This window comes from Leopardus geoffroyi, chromosome C1 (genome assembly GCF_018350155.1).
Source record: "Leopardus geoffroyi isolate Oge1 chromosome C1, O.geoffroyi_Oge1_pat1.0, whole genome shotgun sequence".
Taxonomy (NCBI): Eukaryota; Metazoa; Chordata; class Mammalia; order Carnivora; family Felidae; genus Leopardus; species Leopardus geoffroyi.
Window position 1 is genome coordinate 114,023,412 of NC_059328.1, and position 27,421 is coordinate 114,050,832.

General features: G+C 41.7%; 1 protein-coding gene across 3 annotated transcripts in view; it reads right to left on the bottom strand.

The window, feature by feature from the left end:
- The window catches only part of CNTNAP5 (contactin associated protein family member 5), an 807,688-nt gene that overhangs the window by 28,162 nt on the left and 752,105 nt on the right, over positions 1 to 27,421 (bottom strand). For all 3 annotated transcript variants that reach the window (XM_045479457.1, XM_045479456.1, XM_045479455.1), the window contains exons 20-21: positions 26,088 to 26,218; positions 18,754 to 18,841 (exon numbers count right to left, since the gene is read on the bottom strand). In XM_045479457.1, coding sequence (XP_045335413.1) covers positions 18,754 to 18,841; positions 26,088 to 26,218 — 219 coding nt within the window. The remainder of the gene's footprint in view (positions 1 to 18,753; positions 18,842 to 26,087; positions 26,219 to 27,421) is intronic.

The window sequence follows — 27,421 nt, forward strand, 5'->3', positions numbered from 1 at the left end:
GCTCACGCTCTATCTCCCTATCTCAAAAATAAACATTATAAAATGTAAAAAAATAAAATAGTTATTGGATTAAACTACTGAATTATGGGATAGTTTCATACCCAGAAATAGATGCTTAAGATTCTACCTCCTCCTTGGTATCAGAATTAAATATAATCATGAAGATAAAGCTCGTAGCTTATGGTCTGGCACACAGCAAATGCCCAACATGTTTACCTTCTATATTATCCTCTAAGATCCCATACACCTGTCTGCAGAAGGACATTCCCCATCCAATGCAGATCTCTATCATGTGCCCACCACCTCAGAACTAAGTTTTCTAATTAGCCTCTTTAAGCTGATACTTTACTTTGATTCCACTATTTCATTACTCCTTCACTCTTCATGTGCTAATTTTTTTTACTAAGATCTCAAGCTCTGTAAAATGGGGTTTATATTTTATTTGCTGTGTGTTAAAAACTGTATGGCATCGTGGAATAAATATGATCCCTGGATCCAGGCAAATCTGGCTTGCATAACACCTTAGCCAATTAATGAATGGGAGGTTGAGCTTTCTAGTTTGAATTTTCCCAAAAGGAGACTCCAAGGAAAGCATCGGAGTATCAGTACTTTATTTGGGAAGTGAAGAAAAACAGTGGCAGGCTGGGGGAGAAGATAAAAGCAGGAAGGAAACTGGGAATGTGTGCATTCTCATCCCGACCAGAGGCCAACTAGAACTTGATCCTCCTGGGAAAACTCTAATAGAAAAAGGGGAACACACACCCCCACATCAGATTTATCCCAACTGGTGGCAAAGAGCTGGAATATTTATACACTAGCTCATGTTATCATTGACTGAGACTTTTCCCCAGCAGGCATTAAACCCCCGGCCTGCCTGGCCTGCTTAGTATAGGGGCAAAACATGAGTTAGTAGCCAGAGAAAATGCTCAGCAAAATGATTTCAGGTGATAGAAACTGTAAATGAGCTGGCATTAAAATGGACCAGGCAACTTACTGAACCTTAATTTCCCCATCTCTCAAATTAGGATAAAAATAACTCATCCGAAAAAGGATTATACTTTAGGAATATTATTCTTACACTCTGCGAGTATTAGGAGTAATGCTCCCAAAGTCCTGTCCTTGTGAAATTCACAGATACCACAGAATAAAGTTGGGTAAATAGCTGATATCAATAGATGATAGTTGCCTGGAACTCATTCAATTAAAACTAACAACACATAACTCTCTTTAAAGTAGTTACTCCAGTCATCCTGGAAACAGCGAAGATAACAGTGGAGATACTACTGTCTTAGTTTAAACCACTCAAATACTTTGATAAAAGCAAAACGCATATGCCGAGTCAATGGAAAAAACCTTGTGTGAAATAATGATAATAGAAAGCACCTGCTGCCATTTTTATCCCAGCAATTATTGGCATTAGCAGGAACAGATAAGAGTATTTGCATTTTAATTTGATCAATAAACACCAGCCATATCATACAAGGGGCACTTCAGTCTATGACTGCAAAAATACCTCACACTATGATAAATATAATACCATGGCTTAGAAAAGAGCTCTCTAGATAGAGAAGACAAAATGGTGTATTTAAGAATTTCATCTCCTTCCTGATTAAAACCATCTCTGGCGTTGTATCACATTATAGAAAATCAATCAAACAAACAAATATTCCTCACTTTTCAGGATCTGTACCTGCCTACATCTCATCCCATTATCACCGACTTTGTTCGTGGTGCTGCAGAACTACATCTCTGCGAGGGGACACCTCCGCCAGAGAGTCAAGATAGGTAAAAAAAAAAAAAGAGAGCTACAAGGCATGGGGTTTCCCATCTGCAGAGTTTTCTTGCCAGCATGAATTTTACAGGACTTCTTCCTACTGTTTCCATTTCAGATTCCCCTTCTGCAACGGTGCCTCCCTCTAGCATCAGAATATCAGCTAGTCACTGTGTGCTAAGCACTGTGGATGCAGATACATTGTGCACACATACTCTTACGCATACAATTATTTAGTCATCAAAACAATTCTGATAGTAATGGTTATTCCTGCTTTCCAGATAGGTAACCCGAGGTCTAGATAAAATAAGGAAATGGCGAGGGTCTCAAGCAACCAGTATTTGAGCCAAGCTGGAGCCAAGCTTCAGGCTCGGCCTGTCCGATGTCAGAATTCATGTTCTCGTGTTGTACAATTTGTTCAAACTTCACTGTACGCGGCTCCTTGGACAAGTCCCTGCCTGATGATTAATAAACAGCTCACTCCCGAATGAGAGGTACAGACCTAGAAATACTATCTGTCAGTGTCTGTGGAAGCCCTGAACAGAGTGCTCATGACCACTGAGCTGTCCAAGGACAAGAGGTGAAAATCTGAATTCAGTGCTTTTCAATGTTGCTGGCATGTTAAAATGCAAGCTGCAATTGCTAATCACCTAGATGTGACTCGTAGAATTCTAGAGGTTTCGGCGTCAGAGCCCAGGGAAAGACATATGCGCTTACTTTAATTATTTGATATTTGAGGCTTAGGAGGATAAGATATGGTACTATGTTTGCCTGCTCCAGAATACACACAGGTAGGGTCCTCAGAAAAGCAAACAGCAGTCATCTTTATTTTTTTTTAATTAAAAAAATACGTTTATTAGGCTAATCCTATGTCTAATACAGAATTTGGATATCAATTTCTCTTTTCAGGGTGATTTAAGGCTTTAAAATCAGAGGCAAATCTTTTTTTTTTTTTAATCTTCCTTTGCCCCATATAAAAATTTTCACTTTTTCCTTTGTTGGTTTCTTTTTTTTTTTTTTTTAATGTTTATTTATTTTTACAGAGAGAGAGACAGAGTGTGAGCAGGGGAGAGGCAGAGAGAGAGAAAGGGAGACACAGAATCTGAAGCAGGCTCCAGGCTCTGAGCTGTCAGCACAGAGCCCAATGCAGGGCTTGAACCCACAAACTGTGAGATCATGACCTGAGCCGAAGTCGGATGCTCAACCGACTGCGCCACCCAGGCGCCCCTACTTTCATGGTTTCTGTCTATGTTCACATTGCAGGAGTCCTCTTTAAAGGCCTGGTTACAATTCAGGATTGCCTCAATTTCCCCTGTTTGCCTAACCCTTGGGTATGACGGCTTTCCAAAGACAGCAATTCCACTCCTAAATATCTATCAAAGAAAACTGAAAACAGGTATTCCGTAGATACATGTACATGCATGTTCCCAGCAGCACTATTTGCAGCGGCCAAAAGGTGAAAATGGCCGAATATCCATCAGCAGATAAAGAGACAAACAAAAGCAGTATATCCATACAATGGAATACTATTAAATCACAAAAAGGAATTCATATTATAATGTTGCTGAGCCTCAAAAACTATGCTAGGTGAAAACAAGCAAAGCAAGCAAGACACCAAAGGTTGTAAACTGTATGATTCTACTATATGAAATATCCTGAATAGGTAAATCAATAGATACAGAAAGCAGATTAGGGCTTGCCTAGAGCAGGGGGGGAGGGGGCAATGAGGACTGACTGCTAATTGGTTTAGGGTCCCCTTTACGGTGATTTTTGAGAACTGTATGTCAGTAATGGTTGCACAACATTGTGAATATACTATATATTACTGAATTGTACCCTTTAAAATGGCTAATTATATGTTATAGAATTTTATTTATTTAAAAAAAATTAACGTTTATTCATTTTTGAGAGACAGACAATGCAAGCAGGGGAGGGGCAGACAGAGAGGGAGACACAGCATCCAAAGCAGGCTCCAGGCTCCGAGCTGTCAGCCCAGAGCCTGATGCAGAGCTCGAACTTATGAACCTTGAGATCATGACCTGAGCCAAAGTTGGCCACTTAACCCACTGAGCCATCCAGGCCCCCAGGAAGAATTTTATTTTGGTTAAAAAATACAAATACAGAGAGGGTGCTACCATGGTCTATTGATATGTTTACTTGGCCAGGCTACAATCTACTGTTTCAAACACTAATCCAGGTGTTACTGTGAAGGTATTTCTTAGCTGTGAATGAAATCCATAATCAGTTGACTGGTTACCTTAGATAATCTTCGTGGGTCTGATTCAATCAGCTGCAAGGATTTAAGAGCAAAGTGGCGATTTAAGCTTTGCTGAAGAAGAAATTCCACTGTGCACAACCAATGCCTGAGCGTTTCAGCCTGCACCTCCCAGGGGCCCGCCCTGCAGACTTCCGAGCTCGTGCCCAGCGTCCATGCTCCTGTAAACCCAGTCTATGCGAGAAGTCTCAATATAGCACCTCCTACAGTTAGGCTTACTGGCTGAACCCTGACTGATAGAAGCGGGTTCTAAATTTGGAATATTTGGTATCCAAAAGCCTTCTGTTCTCTCTCAGCCAACTCTGTGGCAATCCCCTCAGAAAGACAGAAATCCTAAAGAAAGAGAAAATAGCTCGAAACAGTGTACTTTAGAACTTTAACTGCCCATAGTTCTTGGAGAAAAGGAAGGGCTACAATCCTGTGGGATTATGACAGGTAGGTGAGGGCAATGCCCACAACTGAGGTCATGGGTGCTCAATAGAAAAATGAAGGGAATACAAGGATTTTCCCCAGAGATGATGAGCCCCACCAGCATTCTTTGCCATCATGACTTTCAGAACCTCCCTCCTTCCCAGCAGGAGACTGGAAAAGTCTTGCCTGGGAAATACAGCTATCCCAGGAAGAGTGACCAGAAGACACAGTTGAGTTTCTCTAATTAAAGGCCCGGCTATATCCTTCAGTGTGGTTCCCAATCAACACATGCTCACCATCCATTCTTAAATATGGGCAGAAAGGCTGGGATCATTAGAACTCTGAGGAAATCCTCTACTAGCAATGAAGGAGATCAAGTGACATAACAGAGAGAAAACAACTTGGGACAAAGTAACTACGCACAGATAAGCACAACACAGGGACACACACATACACACATACACACACAGACTAATATACTCAGAGTAATAAGAAAAAACTCCCTGTTGAAACCCCATATTAGTCTGCAAGAGCTAAGCTTCCCATGTATAAAAATCTCCATTCAGTGGCACAGGGGAGGCTCAGTTGGTTGAGCCTCTGACTTCGGCTCAGGTCATGATCTCATGGTTTGTGGGTATGAGCCCCACATCAGGTTCTATGCTAACAGCTCAGAGCCTGGAGCCTGCTTTGGATTCAGTGTCTTCCTCTCTCTCTCTGCAACTCCTCCGCCCACACTATGTCTCTCTCTCAAAAAAAATAAACAAGTATTAAAAAAAAAAAAAAAACATACCACTCAGACCTCAGGGGAACCGCTCTAGCAATAACCAAGGCCCCCACACCTTCTACTACATGGCAAAGTAACGTCCACAGGCCCCAAGATAAGGTGAGCCCCTATTGGAATGTCAGATGTACACAAGCTTTCCCATCCGGAGACTAAGAGCAGCTCATGCTATGTGCATTTGACACCGATGTGTTTGCAAGGTGCCTCTAATGGAAAGACCCCACTACTCGGCATAGCTAGAAATGATATGCTCATAAACAAGGTCCTGACCCTCCACCCAGGACAGGAGGGGAACAGTATCCTGGCTACAGATGGTTTACTTTGGATTCCTCCTTTCTCTGGGCTCCTAATGCCCTTAGAATCCAATTTCCATGAGTTAGAGATTAATCGTTGTGCAATTACTGCTTGTGTGCACTTTTATGTCCCCACTCAGGCCACTGGATTTTCAAGGGCAGAAGCGACCTCACACCTTCTCCAGGCCTCTCTGCACACAGAGCTGCCGTGATCAGCACCACAGCAGGGGCTGGTAAAGTGCTAGTCAGGAGGCTGATTGGTTCATTGTCACTTCTTCTCCAGCCTTACTTGGGTCAGCCTATAATACACCTGCTGGGATGGTGACCTTTGGGCTTGGCTGGGACTGCAAAAAACAGGAGACCTGATTGCTCATGTGGCATCCAAACCCTGGAATCTAGTTCCACCAAACTATTCAAAACCACTCAACTAAGCATGGCTCAGAGTGACTGACTGTCCAGGGTTGTCCAGGATCGTTTCAGTCTTAGCACTGATAATCCCTCGTCCCTAGCAATCCCCCAGTCTCCTGCAGACGAGTGGTTGTTCACCCTAGCACAGATTATAAAATCAGGAAGAAGAGCACAGGCGTTTTCCTCCCGCATTGAAAGCAGGCACTCTATCTGCCATACACTGATCAAAAGAACTGTATTGTAAAATACATATGGAGAGCCAACACGGCACAAAGGCATGTGATGTGACATGGGTGTGATAAGAATATGGATAGCAAAAGTCCCTGCTTTCAAAGACCACAGGCTTCCCCAGGGAAACTGTACATACACAGATAAGAAATACAAGCCTGCAAATGGCGAGCTAACTCAGGATGGGGAGAGATGTCTCGTGCAGAAGTGGACCGATGTGGATATCGCCACACTGAGAAGGGTCCAGGCTGGACTTTTCCACCATAATCTAGTCTGTGGCTCTTTGCCCTGTCCTTGAGGATCGGGATTTCACAAATGCAGAAGCAGCTGAGCAGGCCTGGAGTGCTGGCTTAAAAGGAGCATGTAATGTATCAGCTTTATAATCCATTGTGAGGGGTGCCTCAAGTTAGTAAGTCTGAGCTCAGGCCTCACCAGAATGGACTGATTTCCCTCTGCAATGACTGGCCAATGCCACAACTGTGCTCCCCCCCCCCCACTCTTGTGCTCCTTTCCAGTCCACCTTATACTTCTACCCATCTACCCAGTGAATTACCCAAATGTCCCAATTCCTACTTCATGAAGGTCACCTGCACCTGCTCCCCCGTCTTATTGCTGTTCCCTGGTCCAGACTCTTGTCCTTTCCTGCTTGGAGGGCGGATATCTACTTCCTGTTGCTAGCACTCCATCTTTGCCTTCTTCCTGCTGCCTTATTTGGTTTTACACCGCTCCTTCCCAGAATGCATCCCATCTGTTGAGACCACCTCTGTGCTTCAAGGGTAGAGTCAGGGTGATGTCTTCTATGACACTGCTCTGAATCAGGCCAGCTGGAAATGGTCTCTCCCTGAAGAATCCTTGAGACACTTAACAAAATTACTCATATTGTAATCATTAAAAAAAAAAAACTATCTTACCTACATAGATTTGTGTTTGATCATTTTAGGAGCAATGATCCCTAGGCTACCCCTCTTTAAAATATTCTTAGTTTCACTTAAAATCTTGCCTTGTACAGATTAAGTGCTCAAAAGCTGTGCATTGAATTAATTACCCGGGAATAATGCTAGGGAGTAATCTTTAGAATTCTAAACATTTATATAACATTAATATTTTAAGAGTGGAATGCCCTGTGCAAAGCTTATATTCTATAGAAGTATTTTGGAAAAGGCAAGGAAATAGATAGGAAAGCTAACGCATACATCCAAGTCTTGGGTAGATTCCAACGGGTAGTGATTCGTTTTAAGGGATCAACGTAAGACATTTTTAAGGTGGAAAATTGACTTATTTATCCTTCCCCCTGGGAAGCAGGCAATGCGACTCTTCCTCAAACCTAAGGTAGAGAACACTGGTGTATTAGCTACGGGTGTCAAGTCCTGACACTGATCAGTTGGGAATAATCCTTGTGGAAGTGAAATGGAAAAAAATGCAGGGATTCAGAGCAAATCTCTCCTAGAGGTGGATAGCCCATAATCACTCCTAAGTGTAAATGAACTTCATGCTATTTTAACCTGTTTTAATACTCCATTTATTATCCTTAATGGCATCTTCCAAAAATAAAACCCATGGAGACTACGTGAGTAACCAGGGCCACACAACCCTCCCTGTGGCCCGACTTTCTCTCCTCTCCATGAGGCAACATCTAGAATTCTAATGCATGTCTGTTGCCCTTTTCTCTTTCAGCTTCTAACCAGGTGCGTGCTTCTGTCCCCAGCAGCATGGGAGAGGTAGCTGAGCGGCTGCTGCAGAGTTCATTACTCCATTACCCTGTCAACACTGACACTTATAACATTGTCCCAGATCCCCCAGGCCAAGGGTAAACAAGTCGATAGCAGTGCCATTGGCAAGGAAAAGTGATACCAGCTGAAGAAAATCAATAGGCAGGATGGTTGTATGATCTTATTAACAATAGCTGCTGTTTCCAAATACCACCATATGCCAGACCCTTTACACACATTCCCTCTTATCTTCATCACAAGTCAATACAGCAAGCATTACTACTACTTTACAGATGAGGAAACCGGGCTCAGAGAGGTGCAGTTAGTAGCGACACAGCTAATGAGTGACTGTTACAGGACTTAAGCCCCATGCTGTCTGATTCCAAACCTATTAATTTTCCACCTCACGGCCAGGCACCACTGTAAGGAAGAAACAGAGTGTACAGGGAGGCTGGAGATCCCCCTCCAAGATCAAGCTATGGCAAATTGAGCAGTAAGGCACTGAGCCCATACAACTAATACATATCATCCATTGTTTGTCCTTCAGGGAACACTTAATATGTGCCTCCTGATAGAGTAGCAAGGAAGTAAAACCATCAAGTCCCGTCTTGGGAACTTCATGACTCCCCCCATACTGCGAACGGGAGAGGGATGGAGATGGCGACAACCTTTTGAACGATCAGACTGGATCCCAAACTTTTAAGCATAGTTGATCCACTAATTCAGCTCAACTGCTGAGAATGTAAATGTGAATACTATCGGGTACGTTTGGCTGGGTTTAACTCTTAATTCTTTTAAGATGAATTCATCAGAAACTAAGAACTGGCTATTTACCAAGCATCAACGAGAGTCAAGGTTATAGAATACCATATTCATTGATTCCCGCCCCCCCCCCCCCCGCCCCGCCCGCCTGCAGGAAGACTGAAATGCAAGCCTTGTTACACTTCCCTCTTCCCTGGAAGATCTCTTTTACGTCTCTTTTAAGTCTCTGGATGACATTAGAGTCTGGAGCCATTTTTCAAGAGAAAAGGTGTCAGTTTGGATAACACGGCCTCTTATATCATCATCATCGTCATCATTACTACTATTATTGCAAACATTTATTGACCTTTTTTATGTCAGCATCACGCTAGTCACTTTATCTTCATTATAACCTAATCTTTCAAATAGGAACAGGCAGTATAATCATAATACATGCCTATCTCTAATTGAGAAAAGTAAAGCTGAGAAAGTTAAGTAATTTGCACAGGTCAGTGAGTCAGCACCGAATCGTGCCTGGAACCCAGGGCTGATCCCAAAGCCTGACTTATGATAAATATGCTACTCTGCTGCCATGATTAAAACCTGCCCCTACATTCTGCTTTTAAGCCCACAACACCTAAAGATGTGAGGCTTGAATTCAAGAGTCCTTAACAGAAAAAAAAAAAAAAAGAAGACATGTACACTGTCTGGAATATCTCATGTCATTCCTTAAAACCCAAAATATGGAAGGACCGATTGGGAGCGTGAAATCTGGACTCACAGGGTCTGACTTTAAATACCAGGTCTGCCACTTGTTAAGTTTGTGATATGGGGCAAGTCGCTTAACCTCTGTGACTTAGTCTCATCTGTAAAACAGCAAACTCAACCTTCTTGAGTTGCTGTGAGGAAAAAAAAAATGAGTTAACGTAAGAACTGAGATCGAGCACAGAGAAGTATATTATTAATTATAAAAATAATTATTAATTAGTATATTATTAATTAGTATATTATTGATTAGTGAGGAAAATGTAGTATTTACCATAGTCTAAAAGAGACACTCTGAACCCTTGAAAACTTTAATAAAACCAAGATCACTCTGAGGACTTTCCTTTGCAAGAGGAAGAATTTCTTTTAAGTTTTTTAATGTTTATTTATTTTAGAGAGAGAGACAGAGAGCGGGTAGGGGAGGAACACAGAGAGAGGGAGACACAGAATCCAAAGCAGGCTCCAAGCTCTAAGCTGTCAGCACAGAGCCTGATGCAGGACTCGAACCCATGAACCATGAGATCATGACCTAAGCCAAAGTCGGATGCTTAACCGACTGAACCACCCAGTCGCCCCGCAAGAGGAAGAGTTTTAAAGTAAGAAGGAACTTTATAACAGGGAGAGTCTGTTAATTTGATTGGGGTATCTATATGGCCTAGTAAACTGCATGGTCCATAACAACGCTCAGTTTTGTATGATAAAAATTGTTTGAACTTTTATTAATAACAATCATGTCAGGAGGCTTCTGGTAGACTCCAGGAAACATGCTTTGCTAACAAAGCTAGGCAAAGGTACTTCCTTGAAAGGGCCACCCCTCTTTCAAATAGATTAGAAACAGCTCCTCGGAGCTGAGGAAGGTCTACTTTTGGAAACAATGTATCTCAAATACCTTCCTTTCATTCATTTATTACCTACTAGTTTAGACAGAGCAAGCGATTGCATTGAATGAGTAACAAAGGGGCATGTGGTTCAAAGTGAATTTTTGCTCTTACAAGAAAGACTTGACTTTTTGCAGAGCAGCACAGAGCACGGAGTAGGTCTGGGTTCTTATCATGGATTCATTTCAAACACAAAATAAAATTGCATTTCAAATCAGAAGATAACACAGATTCCTTTTGCATGAGATGAAATGAAATCATCTGTGGAAATTCTCTATGGGGAAAAAGGCCATCCATTGTTTTTAGAAGAAATAGTAGCCAATTCTATATAGCCAAGTTGCAATTCAATATTGGCTATCTTGAAAATACAAAAGATACGGTGTGCATATTTAAGAAATTGGTATGATTACTGCCATCTGATGTTTCGGGATGCTTGAAAGCATATCAGTCACTTCGTGAGATCAGATAAGTTAATGAATCTGAAATATCTTATGACTCAGAGAAACACTATCACTTAAAGAAATTTCTGGATGCAGTCTGAGACAATGACACACACTCTCAGAAGTCAGAAAAGGATTGTGGTTTGCGATCTTTCTATTCACTGAGGAATTAGGAATGAACAGACACTAAGTAAACATTTAAAAAACCTATGCTTTCAGAATGAATGAATGAATGAATGAATGGAATGAATACTTTCTTCAAAGTGAATACTTCCTCAAAGGAGTCTCTTGGGAAGCTATAAACTTGTCCCAAGGAAGGTAACATGCATGCATTTCCTTTTTAAATGTTTTATTTATGTATGCATGTATGTATGTATGTATGTATGTATGTATATATGTATGTATTTGAGAGAGGAGAGAGAACCAGTAGGGGGGCACAAAGAGAGATGGGGACAGAGGATCCAAAGCAGGCTCTGTGCTGAAGCACAGAGCTCAACACGGGGCTTGAAGTCACAAAACGCAAGATCATGACCTGCGCCAAAGTGGGACGCAGAACCTACTGAGCCCCCCCACCTCCTGGTAACATGCATGTCTTAAAAGAGCATCTCTCTCAATTAATACCTTTTCTGTTGTGACACACTAGGATTGTCAATGCCCACAAGCACCATGCAGTTACCCAACTTCTAGCCTTTCCTGTGTAACTGAATCTCCTCTCTCCTGCTTCCACAAAGCAGAAAGCACCTATGAAAAAGGCAGGGGCATTATTCAATTATTGTTGATTTTTCCTCCTCACATTCCATTGCGTGTTCTGGGAAGAGTGCCTCGGCTTCCTTTTGAGAAGATACCATTTCCCTATTCTCAGCAAATGTGGTTAATACTGCATTGACCCCTTCACCCCCTCTAGGGCCATAGCAGACTGCTTTGTATTCAGGAACGGCCACTCGGTGTATTCTAGTGACTTGGACATTGTAGTCATCTGGGATGGTCACCTGACACAAATTGATCCTTTGAGATTCAATCCAGGACTTTCTTTGGAAATTGTAGAAATCAAAGGCTTTCTTTCTACCAGAGGGGCTGAAATGGTAGTATTTGAGCCCAGGGTTGCTGAGTATACCTTTGTTCCTCTTGAAATTATGCCTGAGAATGAGGCCCCAGAGAAATGTAACCAGAGTCAAAAGTGGAGCCAGAAACAGATAGAGTGACAAAGACTGAATCACCGTCACATCTGAGCTTCTGAATCCAGCTGTGCCTGAAGCAAAGCCTACACTCAGAACCCTCCATTTTTACCAACTATTATATTCTCCACTGTCACCGCCGCTTAGGCTGGTATGAACTCAACTTGCCCTTGAACGGCCCTAACCGATAGTGAGTGACACTCATATCTTCAGCCAACACCATGGTTCAGAACTGCTCACTCAGAACATGTCTGTGTGCCTTTTCGGAAGTTACCTTTATAGCTGCCTTTCCGGAGTCTTAAAACAGAACAAAACATCAGTTCTTTATGTTGCCACAATCTTAAACTGCTTAAACCAACATTTATTGAGTGTGTGCTAAGTGCCAAATGCTTTGTATACAGGGTCTCACATAATCCATACACAGCTCTGTGAATTCAATGAATCAAGTATCATCAGCCTCATTTTACGGATGAGGCACAGGAGACAGATTGGAAAACTCCCCCACGGTCACATGACAGCAATTACAGGACCAAACACATGTCACTTTGTCCCTAAAAAGCTGAGCTTCTTACTTTGTTAATTTGGATTCTCACTTTAATATCAACTGTACCAGATGAGTCATAAGGGGCCCCAACTGTACGAAATCAAAACAAAATGAAGGTGTATGTAGTCTTCCAAAATGAGTTCTTTGAAGCACCCACCTTTCATTTATATGCATAAATTCTGCTTTGCTTTCTAAAAATGGCAGCCATAGTCCACTTCCACAATATGCTTGAGAGAAATTTACCGTAACACCAAGCAGGGCATTCATTCGACAATGGTCTGATGTTGCAGAAGACACACAGTAGGCTTAAAGTTCAAAAGTGAGGGATTTGGATGACGTCAAGAACCCTGCTCTATAGACACAATCAAAACCCACTTCATTTTAATAGACTAAAAGCATCTGTAGGTGCTCACAGCTAGCCCTGCAATTTCCAGATTAGCTCAGTTTTATGCAGGTTAAGAAGGAATTCTTTCAATTTCTATATGGCTTCTTAGGACCAAGTGAACTTTGAAGCTAGGTGGGCAAACAGGCATTAGAGCACAAGAATAATGTCTCTGCCAGGTGTGAGCTTTGCGCTTCGAAATCGGCAAATAGGCAGGGTATTAGCAAATGCTGTCTGCATAAACAAACAATCCTATAAGCGTGCCCTGAGTGCAAGTCTGTTATTATCTATGCAGAATCTGGTGGCTACAGTTTAAAGGCAGTTCTTTGATTTCTTTCCACTTAAACTTTCACATTTTTCCATATCTTAAAAAGGAGCTACTTCCTAAATCTGGAGTGCAGTGAAGAAGGCTCTTCTCAGGGGGCACCCGGGTGGTTCAGGCAGTTGAGCATCTCACTCTTGATTTCAGCTCAGGTCATTATCCCAGGGTTGTAGGATTGAGCCCTGTGCCAGGCTCTGCACTGAGCATAGAGCCTGCTTAGGATTCTTCCTCTCCCTCTTCCCCTAGTCCCTGCTCACTCTCTCTCTAAAATAAAATAAAATAAGAAAATAAAATAAGACTTTTTAAAAAGGTAAATAATAATTACAGTTCCTTAATTGTTACTTGTACCCAAAATAGTTTTTTTAAATGTTACAATCAAATTTAATGACATATCCTGGTATAGTAAATTTGGGGAAACCTGGACCAGAAAAAAAAAAATAATTAAAACAAAACCAAAACCAAAACAGACAGTGTCTCTTAGAAGTGTAAAGATATTTAAAAAAAAAAATAATGTTTGTTTATTTTTGAGAGACAGAGAGAGACAGAGCACAAGCAGGGGAGGGGCGGAGAGAGGGAGACAGAATCTGAAGCAGGGTCCAGGCTCCGAGCTGTCAGCACAGAGCCTGATGTGGGGCTTGAACCTAGGAACCACAAGATCATAAGCTGAGCTGAAGTCAGATGCTTAATCAAGCGAATCACCCAGATGCCCCGAGAAGTGTAAAGGTTTTTGAATTCCTAAATCTGTCTGAATGTCCACACTCTCATGCCCAGGCCAAGTTGGAGAGAGACTTAGAAGTACAGAGATAAGTCACACTATTTGAACCTCAAGAAAGCATTTCTATATTTTCTAAAGAATGAAGCTATTTTCCAGAATGAGATGATACTGTCCAAAAGGATGAGGTGTTTAAATACACACTTGTTTTTCCTTTTTTAATGTTAATTTCTCTTAAACCCATTGATGCAATAGTACCCAATCTAAAAAAAAAGGTCTCCCTTAAAAGTCCAATGGTGTCAGTAAACCGAGGCATAAACCTAGCAACATTCCATGACTTCCCAGAGATGAGCGCCTGTGATGCAGGTTTTAATGTCAACAATTATATCTGTTATTTTCATGGACTAGTTCTTGCATCACAGGAATTCTCAGGAAAGTGTTTTACTCATCATGGTATAAATATAGCACATACCATGGAGCACCACGGTCGGTACAGATTATGTACTAAATCATTATCCTCTAGAATGGTCAATTGGTCCTTCCTCTTACAGAAAGAAAATGAAAACAACAACAACAACAACAACAACAACAACAACAAACAAACTTGTTCTTATATCACAATGGAATGCTATTAGTGGCACTAAAGAAAACTGAGGCAATAGATTTATTACCTTGTTTGCTCTGGGTATCTACTCTGAAAAATGCTTGCACATCTTTGCTTTAGAGTTGAAAATGTCCAACAGAGTGCCAGGCTCTTCTAAAACTGTGGAGTAGGGTTTCATTTGTCATCAATGTCACTTACCCATTTCCACACCATCTCTACCCATACCCTCTATCCCTGCACCATGCTCTTTCTGATGCATTAGCCTTAATTCCAAAGAGTAGCCACAATTAGTGTCCTTACTTAATGATGAAGCTTATGTTCACATCCTCTCCCTCACCACCAGCTAGAGACTTCTCATAGGCCAGAAGCATTGAGGTTAAATGGGAGTCCTCTCTGTCATAGCAATTTGGATGGGGAGAGAGACCAGAAGGCAGGAGTGTCCAACACTTAGCACAATGAAGAAACTTTACTGAGTATTATTTTTCAACCGTAACCAAGCTCTTTCCAATCTTTCCTCACAAAGTATCCAAAACAAAATGAGAAAGTATCCCTCAATGATTTAGTACCTTTATTTGAAGTTTCACCTTTTTAGTCTCATGTATTACAGGTTTAATTCAAAAGACAGGAAGACCACAGGAACATCCTACATGGTGACAAGATTAATGAGGGGATGCTGTTTAAACACGTGGATGTTTCTAGAGTTTCCACTGCACAAATCAGGTGCTATGAAAAACAACTTGAGTTTTGTCATCATTCAGCTCTAATTCTCTTTCCTCCCAAGGTTCTTCTAATTTGTTTGCAGTGAGGATTATATGACTCTAGATACATTTATGGAGCATAGAACATGTAGCATACTAGATATTCCAAAAAGTAATTCTGCTTCATTAATACCAACAAACATACCTTTACTATGTCACTGAGCTTGGGGAACAAAGAAGAATCCTAAGTTTTGGGGGGATGGGAGGACACCACCAAGTTGGTGAGCTATAAACCAACATTTGGGTTGTATCATGGGAAAATACCTGCACCATCCCGGAGAAGAACAGAAATCTAAGCTTTGAGCCTTTGCCACGTGAAGACATTGAACCTGAGACTCTCACATGAAGCTTTAGTGACAAGTAGACTAGAAAAGAATATCACCTCACAGCAAAGGGAATACACATAAAACCTTCCCATTTCTACTGTGGCTCTCAATTGAAAAATAAGCAACAAAAGTAACAGTAGCATGACCTACTATGATATTAACAGGAACAGCATTTCTGCTGATACTTCAGTCACAGGCTTGCTCCCATTCAGGCCTGCAGCTCAAATTTATAGTCACTCTCTTTTTGGAAAAAAAAAAAAGTGAGAACTTGAAATAATCCTAAATTGGTAGCACCTTCTGGCACCTGGCAGAAGAAAATACAAATCTTGCCTGGACGAAAGCTTCCCAATTTTTTATCAAGTTTCCAACACATTAATTTCAACAAAATATGCATGCACGTGCACACACACACACATGAGAGAATAGGAATCATATGAAAAAAATAGGAAAACAATTACAGATTTAGACCCCTACATACTTCAGATATTGGGATTGCCAGAGGCAAAACATATATATATATATATATATATATATATATATATATATATATATATGTATATATATATATATATATATATATATGTTGGCTATTGAACAGAGCTATGTTCAATAGTTATTAACATAATAATTAAAGACATAAAAATATAGGAACAAAAAAAAGAGTGAGAACAACAGACTAAATAAACAGATACGTTTGAAAAAGAACAAAACATTATTTTTTGAAATAAAGACATAATTTATGAAAAATGTTTCATTGCATGGGTTTAATGAGATATTAGGGAGAGATGAAGAAAGAATTAGTGAATTTAAAGATAAAATTGAATACACTGCCCAGAATTCAAGATAGACAAAAAATAATACTTATTACAAAAGTATAGTAAGAAACATGAAGATAGAAAATCAAAGACTTATCTAGTGCAGGTCTAAAATAATTGAAGAGAGAGAATAAGAATGAAGCCCAATTTCACACGCTGAGAATTTCCGAGAACTAACCCATAGATATATGGGTAAATAGGACATATGAACCAGATACACAGATAACATGAGAACCTAACAGATACAAACAGGAAACAAACACATCGAATGAGATACTTAACAAAAATAAATCTACACCCAGATGCAAGGTAATCAAACTACAAAACACCAAAATAAAAGAGATCACCTTAAAAGTAGCTTGTGGGTGTTGGGGCTCAGGGTGGTCAGAGCACTTTCAAAGGTGGGACAGACTGACAGCCACCTTTTCAACAGTAACAGTAAAAGACAGAAGACTGCAGGGATGTGCTGGTAAGGGTTTAAAACTTGTTCCCCAGCAGCAGAGAAGCTCTGTAGCATTTCTGATTTCCATGAACAGTCTGAGTTTAGCCAATTTCAGCCTGAACTGTAACATCACTTAATGCAAAATTGGGCACAAGATGTATCTAACAGGCTCTTAGGAGCTTGTGTGAGCTGGCTCCATCACATACCTAAATAATTCTTTCAATAACAGAGGGGAAATGCCCTTCATTATTGACTTGTATGTCTAGCAAAATTATCTTCCCAGAAAAAGAGGTGAAATAAAGTCCTTTATCAGATGAGGGGACACTTCTACAACATAAATTCATAAGGATGTACTTCAGAAAGAAGGAAATCAAACCTGTTAATACGTAGACAGTTGGAGGAGTGAGGAACAAGTCAAATAGTGACTGCGTCGGTAAATCAAAAAAGTATCTACATAAAATAATTATTATTACAGGAGGTAGGATGGAAATGAGAAAACAAACAACCAACAAAATTCAATCTAGAAGTCGGTCAGTGTTGACTGCCTCCTTTGACTGCCATTTTGCAGACTAAAATTGACATTTCTCAGACCCAACTGCATTTGGGTTTCTGGACACATATTATGCTCTGGAAATTAAATAAGTTTATGGATTTGGAAGGCTGCAGTGAGAAAGTCGTCATTTTTATGCTTTTTCAGCTGTTTCTATTGGCAAGCAAACTCATGGTTACATGCCGTGTCTTCTACCATCACTTTTCAGAGATCTTTTCCTGCCTCCTGGGGAGGACTACTCCAGGACTGGGGCCTCAGTGGCCTCTGGACTCTAGCATCTCATCAGTGATGGCCTCAGAGTTAGCAGCTTCCCAAAAATCCACTTGGGACGGCTGATGAGTCATTCCAAAAGACTGCAACAAGAATCTACCAACAATGGAAGGGGTGCCGCCATTATGCAAGTAACTCATTTCTGGCGTTAAATGCATTCCTGTTTGAAATGCCTTAAAAGTTGAATGAACAGAAAATAAGGAAGCAGAAACAAATCCAACCATACGAAAATGTAGAGAAGCTTACATTTGCCAATTTATAACACAAAGCTGGCTAGATTGGATAAAGTACAAAATCCAGCCTTGTGTTCTGCACAAGATCATACAGAGGCTTAAAGTAAAAGGAAAATTAAGAGTACGCTTATCGTGATGAGCACGGAGAAAGGTACAGAATTGCTGAATGTACACCTGTAAGGGATATAATACTATATGTTCACCATACTTGAGTTTAATAAAAAAAGGAAAAAGGAAAAAAAAAGAAAGAAAAATTGAAAGGAAATACACGAGAAGGGACAGGCCATGAAAATACCAACTAAAGGAAAAGTGCATCAGCTATATTAATAATAGACAAAGTAGATTTAAGCACAGAGAGGCTTAATGTTAAAAAGACCACTTCAGGATGAAAAAAAATGTTCATCAAGTTATAAAAATTCCAATCTTACATGCACCTCATAAAGACACTCAAGGCATAGAAGATGAAATTTCACAGAATTTCCCGTAGAAAACAAAAGAAAATCCACCATTATGAGAGGAGATTTCAATCCTCTTTCAGTTGGTGGTGAACTAATGAAGGGACTGAGCATCTGAGCAATCCACTAATTGGGTAGGTCAAATCCTTAATTTTGGTAAGTAAACATTAAGAAAATATAAGTAAAAAACAAACATTGAGAATTAATTAGAACATAAGTAAACATTATCTTAATTTCTATGTTACTTTGCCTTACCCAGTATTCCATAAAGTAGATATAAATGCCAGCTCCCAACCCTGCCACATATGCCTGAGCAACTCCCCTACCAGAAATCTCAGTTCTAGATCTTACCTATGGTGAGCCAGAGGCTCCAGATTTGAATCACTAACCTGCCTGATGGAAATTATTTGTTTCTTCATTTATTTCAACGAAGCCCACCGGAAAAGAAAGGATGAGAAAACAAACCTGTGACTTTGCCCAAGGTGAGTGACCGTATGGCCCTGAATTCGACTTCTGGGGAAAAGTTGTAACTGAGTCGCAGGTGCTGATCTACCTGCAGGAAAACAGAAGACAAACGCGCATCAGCAGAGGTCTGCACAGAAAGGGCAGAACGCCCTCCCATCTGCAAAAAGTTTGGAAACACACCCTGAGCAGACCCCTCTTTGGGATTTTTGTCTCTGGAGAGATGAGAAACGTCTCTCTAATTCTCCCACAATGCACGTAAAATACCTTTTTCTTCCCTCTTGGTTAAATAAAGGCCTTCACACAAGTCTTCTCCCTGGGAAATTCTGTACAGCTTTTGACAGGTATTTATCTTTCCACTGAAATTTTCTCACCAAGTTCTTTGTTGCAAACAAGGAAACAAATGAAGCCTTCTTGGGAATGTGCTGTGCACGCCTGCCATTACACAGAAAGCCCACACTCATTCCCCAATTCCCCCTTTCTCCTCATTTGGTCTTTAGGGCCACCACTGCTCCCTTTGCTACAATAATTCTGACTTGGTCTCACTCAGGTGTGGACCGCAGGATTTTGCCCAGCAAATCTTTCAGGGTGACAGAAAGTTAGACCATGGGGAGGAGAGACTCACTGAATGGTCGCCACCAACAGGAAGACCTCATAACCCCGCTTCATAGGGGTGAACAAAAGCCACCACTGGGATTTCCAGGACTTGTTTTGCACCATAATCCTTTAGGGGACTCTCCTTTTCTAATCCAGTTCCATCTCTTTCCCTGCCCCTCATTCTGAGGCAGTGTTACCCATCCATTCTTACATTCTCAGCCTTTCTGGTCTAGTTTTCCCAGGATCTACGCTGCACATTCACATGATGCTGTGCCTACAAAGGATCCTCTTTATCGTACAGTTTCATGTGGAAGGAAAAGGAGACTAAGACCCCTTCAAGCTGTGTGCCCAGCCCCGCTCTTCCCTTGGGGAGCAGCTGACCCAGGGGTGGTACTCGATTCTCCCAGATCCCATGGCCACGACTGTCCCTCGGCAAATGAGCCCTCCTCCAGGAACCTCTAGGTCCTGAAGTGGTTTCCACTGTGAGAGAAGTCACCAGCTGTGACTGTGGCTCATTTGTGAAATTAGACTGGAATCATATTTGCTATTTATTGAACTCTTGGTATGTATGAGACATCATATTGAAGCAGCTTTCAAAATATATGCCTCCCTAGAATACCGTGAGACAGGCATTATTACCCCTGTTATACAGACTGAGGAGATGATGTCCTAGAGATCCATAACTTGGGCAGGGCCAGACAGTGTCACAAAGCAGTGTCCCACTGTCATGTGGCCCACCTGTCACTCTCTATGGGGTTTGCTTTCCTTGTCCATCCCTCTCTAGATAGGGATTGTAGACAATCACTGTCTGTTTAATTTCTGGCTTTCTACAAAACTCATTCAACAAATGTTTGAGTATCTACTATATGCCAAACACTGTTCTAAGTGCTCCCAGAGGCTACCTCCTCCAGGAAGCTTTTCTTGATGCCTTGGCTAGATCGGTTGACACTCTTTTCTGTCCTCATGGTGTCTTTTTTTTTCTGCCTCTAACTTTGCATTTAAAGTGCTGCATTATATTGGGGCGCCTGGGTGGCTCAGTCGGTTAAGCGTCCGACTTCAGCTCAGGTCATGATTTCACGGCTGGTGAGTTCGAGCCCCACAATGGGCTCTGTGCTGACAGTGCAGAGCCTGGAGCCTGCTTCGGATGCTGTGTCTCCCTGTCTCTTTGCCCCACCCCTGCTTGCACTCTATCTCTGTCTCTTAAAAATGAATAAACATTAAAAAAAATTAAGTGCTGCATTATAATGATCTGCTTCTCTCTCCCTCCCGGTGTCCCTAAACTGTTGCCTCTTTGAGAATTCATACATCTTACTGATATATGTTTTCTGTAGGACCTACTAGAGAAACTGGCAAAGTATCTCCTAACACAGGTTTGCCGAGTGAATGAATAAACATCTTGTACTGATCCCTTTTCTATCTTGAAGCTACGAGGACAGAGTTGGTCACAGCACCAGGATGTCTCTCACTGCCTGGCAGCTCCTTCACCTTTAGGTACAACATAGGGTTTTAGTCCCCACGGTCCCCATCCGTAGTCTGATTAATACCCATGGGTTCAGATTCAGTCCTTGCCTCTAGGAATGTTTTCTTCCTGCCCCACTTCAGAGCTCTCCCCTGCCTCTTCCACTGGCTAAAACTGCCCCCTCCAGCAGGTGCAAGGGGCGTCCCCTCATGTGCTCTTGTCCAGGTTGGAGAGGAGGTTAAAGTGGGTGGAATTTCCAGCTGAGTGGAGAAGGTGGAAAGATTCGTAGCACTGAAGGTGGAGCTGAGATTGCTCTTGCTTCTGCCCCTCACCTCCTCCCCGGGCTCCCCAGGGTCAGCTTCCCATGCAAGTTGTCCCTAAACCTTGACAGGCCCATGCCCAGATGTCACACATGGGAGAGCTCACTGGTCAAGTACGTGAGTCCTCCCTATCCTGCTGTTCTGTTTTGGGGAACTTACCTGGTGGTTAGCACTTAAACCAGATGACTAATGAAGGAGAGGCGGTGAATGACAATCAAAGGGGTTTTTCGGAAAAGATGAGTATTTGTAAAGGTTCAGAGAGGAAGGAAGATGGCTCACAGGATACCTGGGGCTCCTGGTGGACTATGGAGAGTTGGGGACGGGCTCCAGCCCTGACATGGGATGTGGGCACCTGAGCAGTAGTACTGGTTCAGCTGCTGGGTCACCGATTGGAAAAACAGCCAACTCACAGGACAGAAGCACGTAAAAAAGAGGGGTGCCCCACAGATACTTATTTTAGGGCTTCAGCAGTTATATGGGCTATTGGAATCATTGAGGGATTCAGTGGGAAATGCATTATTTCATCAGGCTTCCTTTTGTGCATTTTACGGTTTAGCATTGTGTTTGTGTTTCATTATAATTGGTGAGGTCCTAAGGGGTGAAGCATTGTAGTCCTTTAAAACAGCAGGATGTCTAAAGTTTGTCATCTGGACTACAGAGCCTTGTTGATCTCAGAATTGAGGATACCCAGTGGTCTTGTCAAGTTTTAAGTGAGATGGAAAAAGATGAAAATGGAGCCAACCTTTTCTGAGTACGTCCTACATGCCAGGCTTCATGCTTGGTCTTTCAGCTATGTTCTTTCATCTAATCTTTATGAAAACTGAGCTCGGTTGCATTTGAACCCCACCCCCGCCTGTTTCTATTTTTCTTTTTTAATACAGCAGTAGCCTGAAGCTCAGAAAGGTGAGTTATAGTCTAAGATCACATAATGCACGTGGTGGAACAGGAATTCACACTCAAGTTTGTCTCCCCGTAGCGACGCCTTGACCTTGAGATTTTCATCTCTCTAAGGAAGGAACTAACTACTGGGTTTCAAAAGTGCTTGGCACCTCCTTCTTTACAGCTTGTTGAGCTGGCATTTTGGTAAGCTGGCTTAATCCGTTTAATGTCATGGATGCATTTTAAATAGGAACACTGAAGTTCACCTCCACTGCCAGGACGTGCTGGTGGGCACCTATACCCTAAAAAAACACTAGCCAAATTATAATTCTCAAATCATCACCAGGAGCACTTGCTCCTAATTTGAGGCCCAGCCCTCATGACCTCCTTCTTGGCATCACAAAGAAAGAGAAGAGGAGGAATAGCCACTCAGGGCCTGGGAGGGCATGGAAGAATCTGTTTTTAGGTACAGGATGCCTCTGCTTGGTGGAGTATGGTGATGCCCGCCTGCCCTCTCTCTCAAACAGGTTCTGAGTAAGGCCTACACCCTACTCCACACGGCCTAAGGGCAGGACTGGTGATGAGTAGGAGCCTACCTTTTTCTGTTTTCACTGAAGAGTTCCACGCAGGGAGGAAGAAGAGATCTAGATAGGGCAAGAGGGGTGGGGGTGACTGAGAGGCAGGTGTGTTGTGTTCCTGCGTCAATAAACTGAGTCCAAGTTCAAAAAAAGTCTAGCTCTAGTTTTTTCTGCTTCCTCAGTGTCTTGGGAACCATATGTTATCAACCAATACATGTTTATTGTTGATTGTTAAACTGATTGGTAGAGATCCTCTTGATGGAGAAGAGAAGGAAATACCTTCTATTGTCCTCCCACTGACCTGTCTGCGTCTTTCATTTGTGGAAAGAAATACAGGAAATATAAAAAAGAAAGGAAAAAGGAATCATATATACACACGCCCACCAGAATGTGCCCGTATGTTCCATCAGGACCCCAGTCAAGATATTCACACAAGAAATCTTTCTGCCCATCCATTTGATCCTCCAATCTTGCCCCAGCCCGAACTTTCTCCAAAGATGTGTCCCCCTATTTCAAGAATAAATTCTAAAGGTAAACTCATTAAATTATAATCACTCAAGGATTGTTTTCATACCATATACTTGACAATTATTCCTGAACTTCTACTCAATCAAGCAAACTAATAGTCAACCTTGACTTCTCCCATAGCCCACACCCAAAAGGGCACACAATGCTACTACTGATGTTATTTTTCACATCTTTATCTCTGTGGTTCTGCCCACTGCACTAATTGAGGCCCTCATAATCTCTTTCTGGCTGGTCTCTATCTCATAATCAAATGTATATTTCCATGCAGTGACCACAGTGAACCCCCTGAAAATGAAAATCTAACCATGCTACATTCCATGACTAAAATCCTATGGGAAACCTTCTGCACAGGGTCAATTTGATCTCCCCCACATAGCACATTAAACCCTATGGAATTCATTCATTTCATTTATAAATATTTATTGAGCACCAGCTTGACAAAGTGGGAGTTCTATGGTAATGAAAACAGAGAAAAATCCCTGTCCTCTAGGGGAGAGAGAGAGGACAAAAAATTAGATAAATAAATTATACTGAATGTTAGATAGTGTTCAAGCACTGCAGGATAGAAGTCAAAGGGCTAGGTTGTCCATATTAAATAAGGTGATCAAAAATGCGTCATTAAGAATAGTTTAAAAAAATTTTTTTAATGTTTATTTATTTTTGACAGAGAGAGAGACAGAGCATGAGTAGGGGAGGGGCAGAGAGAGAGGGAGACACAGAATCCGAAGCAGGCTCCATCCAAGCTCTGAGCTGTCAGCACAGAGTCTGACACGGGGCTAGAACTCAAGAATTGCAAGATCATGACCTGAGCCGAAGTCAGATGTTCAACTGACTGAGCCACCCAGGCGCCTAAGACTAAAGTTTTAATACAAACTCTCTGGCCGCTGTGTTGAGAAAAGCTTGCAGGGGAACAAAAAGTGAAGCAAGGGCCTATCTGCCAATTAAGATGCAACTGTAAACTCTAATAATCCAAGGAAGAGATGAGAGTGGCTGGGGCAGGGTAGAAGCTGTTGATCAACATGGTGTTGCATGTGAGAGAAGAGATATCTGAGATGACACCATAATGTTTACACTGGGAAACTGCAAGCATGGAGCTGCCACGGACTGAGATGGGGAAGATTATGGGGGTGGTGAGTGTTTGGGGTAAGATTCTCAGAAACTTAGTGTGAAATATGTAATGTTCAAGATGGACAATAGACACTCAAATAGATAGCCAAGCAGGCAGTGCTAGATCTGGAATTCAGGGAAAGGTTTAGAGCTAGATACACCTTTGGAATTAATTCATCAGCATCCCAGCGCATTTGAAGTTGTCAGTCTGAATGAAATTAGACATGAAATGAGCGTAGACAGAAAAGAAGAGGAGTATAAAAATGAGTCCTGTGATGTTCCAGTTTGAATGATGATGGGAGGGCAAACAAAGAGAAAAGAAGGAGCAACCAGCAGATGCAGTAGAAACAGCAGGTGAAAGCCGTGTCCTACAAGCCAAATAAGAATGCGTGTCAAGATCAGAGGCAATTGCCGTGTCAAATGCCAACGAGAAGCCAAGTCAGGAAAAGATCGCTGGATTCTGTATGACCATTGGTGTCTTGAGAAGTATAATTTGACTCCAGCACAGGGAAAAATCCTTCTGTGATGTAGGTTTAAGAAAAAGGAAGGGAAACTCAGAAGACCAAGGAGGTAGACATTTCCAAGGACATGGGCAATAGACTGAAAGAGGAAACGGAGCAGTATATGAAGTCAGAGAAGACAGAGGTTTCCTCCCTCGACCTCGAGAGCGTTTTTTCTTATCATGGTGTATGCAAATTATTATTTTATTTATTATTGTAATTATGTTCTTAATGCAAGCAATCTTTGCATGTTTATGTTTTGGGGAGCCATCCAACAGAACGGGGAAATGTTGACAAGGGCGGGGAAGATATGAAGGCTGGAGTGATGTTCTTGAGTGGGGTCTGACACCTGGCCCACAGGTGGTGGGTCTGGCATGAGCTAGAATCACTGCTTGCTCATATTCACCCACATGAGGGAGATAGAGTGCCTGGACACCTATGCAGGAGGTGGGTAAATAGGGTGGAGAGAGTGTATGGGGGTATTCTCTTCTGGATGCTACATTTCTCACAAGAAAGAAGAAAAGAAAGTCATCTTGCACAAGGGAAGATGGGGTTGTAACTGTTGGGGTATAAGGAGAAAGAAGGAGGTTTTAAAATTGTCATCTAGGAGATCAAGAGAGTGATGGACTAAAACAATAAAGGGGGATTGCTGGGCAGATGGAAAGGCTCACCTGAGGACACGATTCTGAACAGGATGATCTCGACTCTGCATGTTCTCTGTTGTGATGTGCCCTCCCCTTCTTGCTGCCTTTTATAATGAGACCCCAGGAATTCCAGAGTGCCTGCCACATGCTGTGCTCTTCTGGACGTCTCTGCCGATGCTCACGTGGACCCACCACATGACCACCTTCTTCTCTCTTCTCCACTTAGCCAACTCCTCCTCGCCTTCTAAACTAACTAGAGTTAGGAGTAACTTTCTCTAAGAAACAGGTACTTATATCCAGAAGAGATCAGTGTTCTCTTCATGCTCCCAAAGCACCTGTACACACTTCTATCCCAGCCCTTGTCAGTCTCTTGTGATTCCTCTTCAGCTGTGCATCTTCCTCTTATACTTAAGTTCAGGATTATCAAACCTGATTAGGCTTCAGAATCACCTGCTACCTCCCCTGCAAAAACATTTCTGATTAAGTAGATCTGATGTAATGCCCAAGAATTTGCATTTGTAGCAAGAACTCAGGTGATGTGGATGCTGGTAGGAGGGGGGAAGCTCCCTGTAGTTCACTTTTGTCTAGTTTGTCCAAGGCTGAGCCAAGTGTGGTTGATATCTATCCCCAGGACTTGGCTTCATACTTAGCTCAGGGTAGAAGCACAGAATATTTTATTGAACAGCCAAAACATATTTGGCTGAATGAGAAGAGAAGTAAGGTACCTGAATGGTAAGCTCTCTTCCCTCCCGGTTAATCTTCAAATGGTGCAACCTTCGGTTGGCAAAATTCTCTGCATCCATATTGAAAACATGGGTCTCTTCCTTGCTTAGCTGATAGCGAACCTGTAAGCTTCCTTGAAAAAAAATTAGAAATTATAATTAAAAATAGGACCCATAAAATGAAAAAGTATGATCAGATTGTCTTTTAGTTGATCATTACTGTTTTCTAGGGACCTATGTCTCAATCTTTTCATTATTCAAATTTTTAAAAGGCATTACATATGCTATTACTATAACATCTGGGTCCACATGGAAAATCCAGAGTATAGGTGCAAAATTTGTGTGCATTTGTGTGTGTGTGTGTGTGTGTGTGTGTGTGCGTGTGTGTGTGTGTACAGAAACCACAATGCCAGGTTGGAAAATAAAACAGTCACAAGTCTATTCTGTAATTGGGCTGTGAAAACTTTAATAGCAGGGATTCATTTTCTATTCTCTCTTCAACTCCTACTACTTCCTATAATTCCTTTTCTTCATAATTGCCTTCATGAAATTTCAGAATACATGATATGAAATCAGACTGTAAAATAATCTAAGCCAGAATAGAAGAAAAAGTTTGGCCTATGAAAGCATTACCCAACAGAGTCCACCAATATCACAAAGACTACAAGCTAATGCTGGATTTCCTGGTTTGCTCTCTCCTTTTAGCTCTGACCATCGGATATTTCCAAATATTACTGTTCAACTATTACTGTTTACTTTTTTATCCCTTAAACATGAATAACAGTTCTCTAACAGTAGCATATTTGGTGCTGAGAGGAGTTGAGCAGGAGTGGTAGTGCAGTGTAGACACAGGGCCACAGCCAGGCTCTGGTAGGGAAGTGCCCACCTTGTACACCTGTGGGCTGTTGGGTGGCATGTCCTTCCAGACTCCTGGTGTTTTCATCTTGAATTCAACCCCACAAACTAAATCAGCATGTGACAGATAATTCTGTGTCAGGTATGATGGTGAATACCACATTCCTTGAGGGCATTTGGACTCTTACCATCCCACTGTCTGGGTAATACATACGCATGTACAGATTCTGCATACATATTCTGGATGCATTTGTCCATTTTAAACATAGCTTCTATTTTATACATCTTTTCCAACACCTGCCTCACAACCATCCACCTTAGATGTCAATAATCTCATAGTGACTCTGTCTATCAAAGTATTCTGAAGCTTCCCCAACATTCCAGTTTATATCTAAAATACCTCAACAAGTTCTTCCAGAGCCATGCAAATATTCATCTCATCCTCTTAGGAGTTTTGATGGAATCAATGCCTTCTTCTGCTC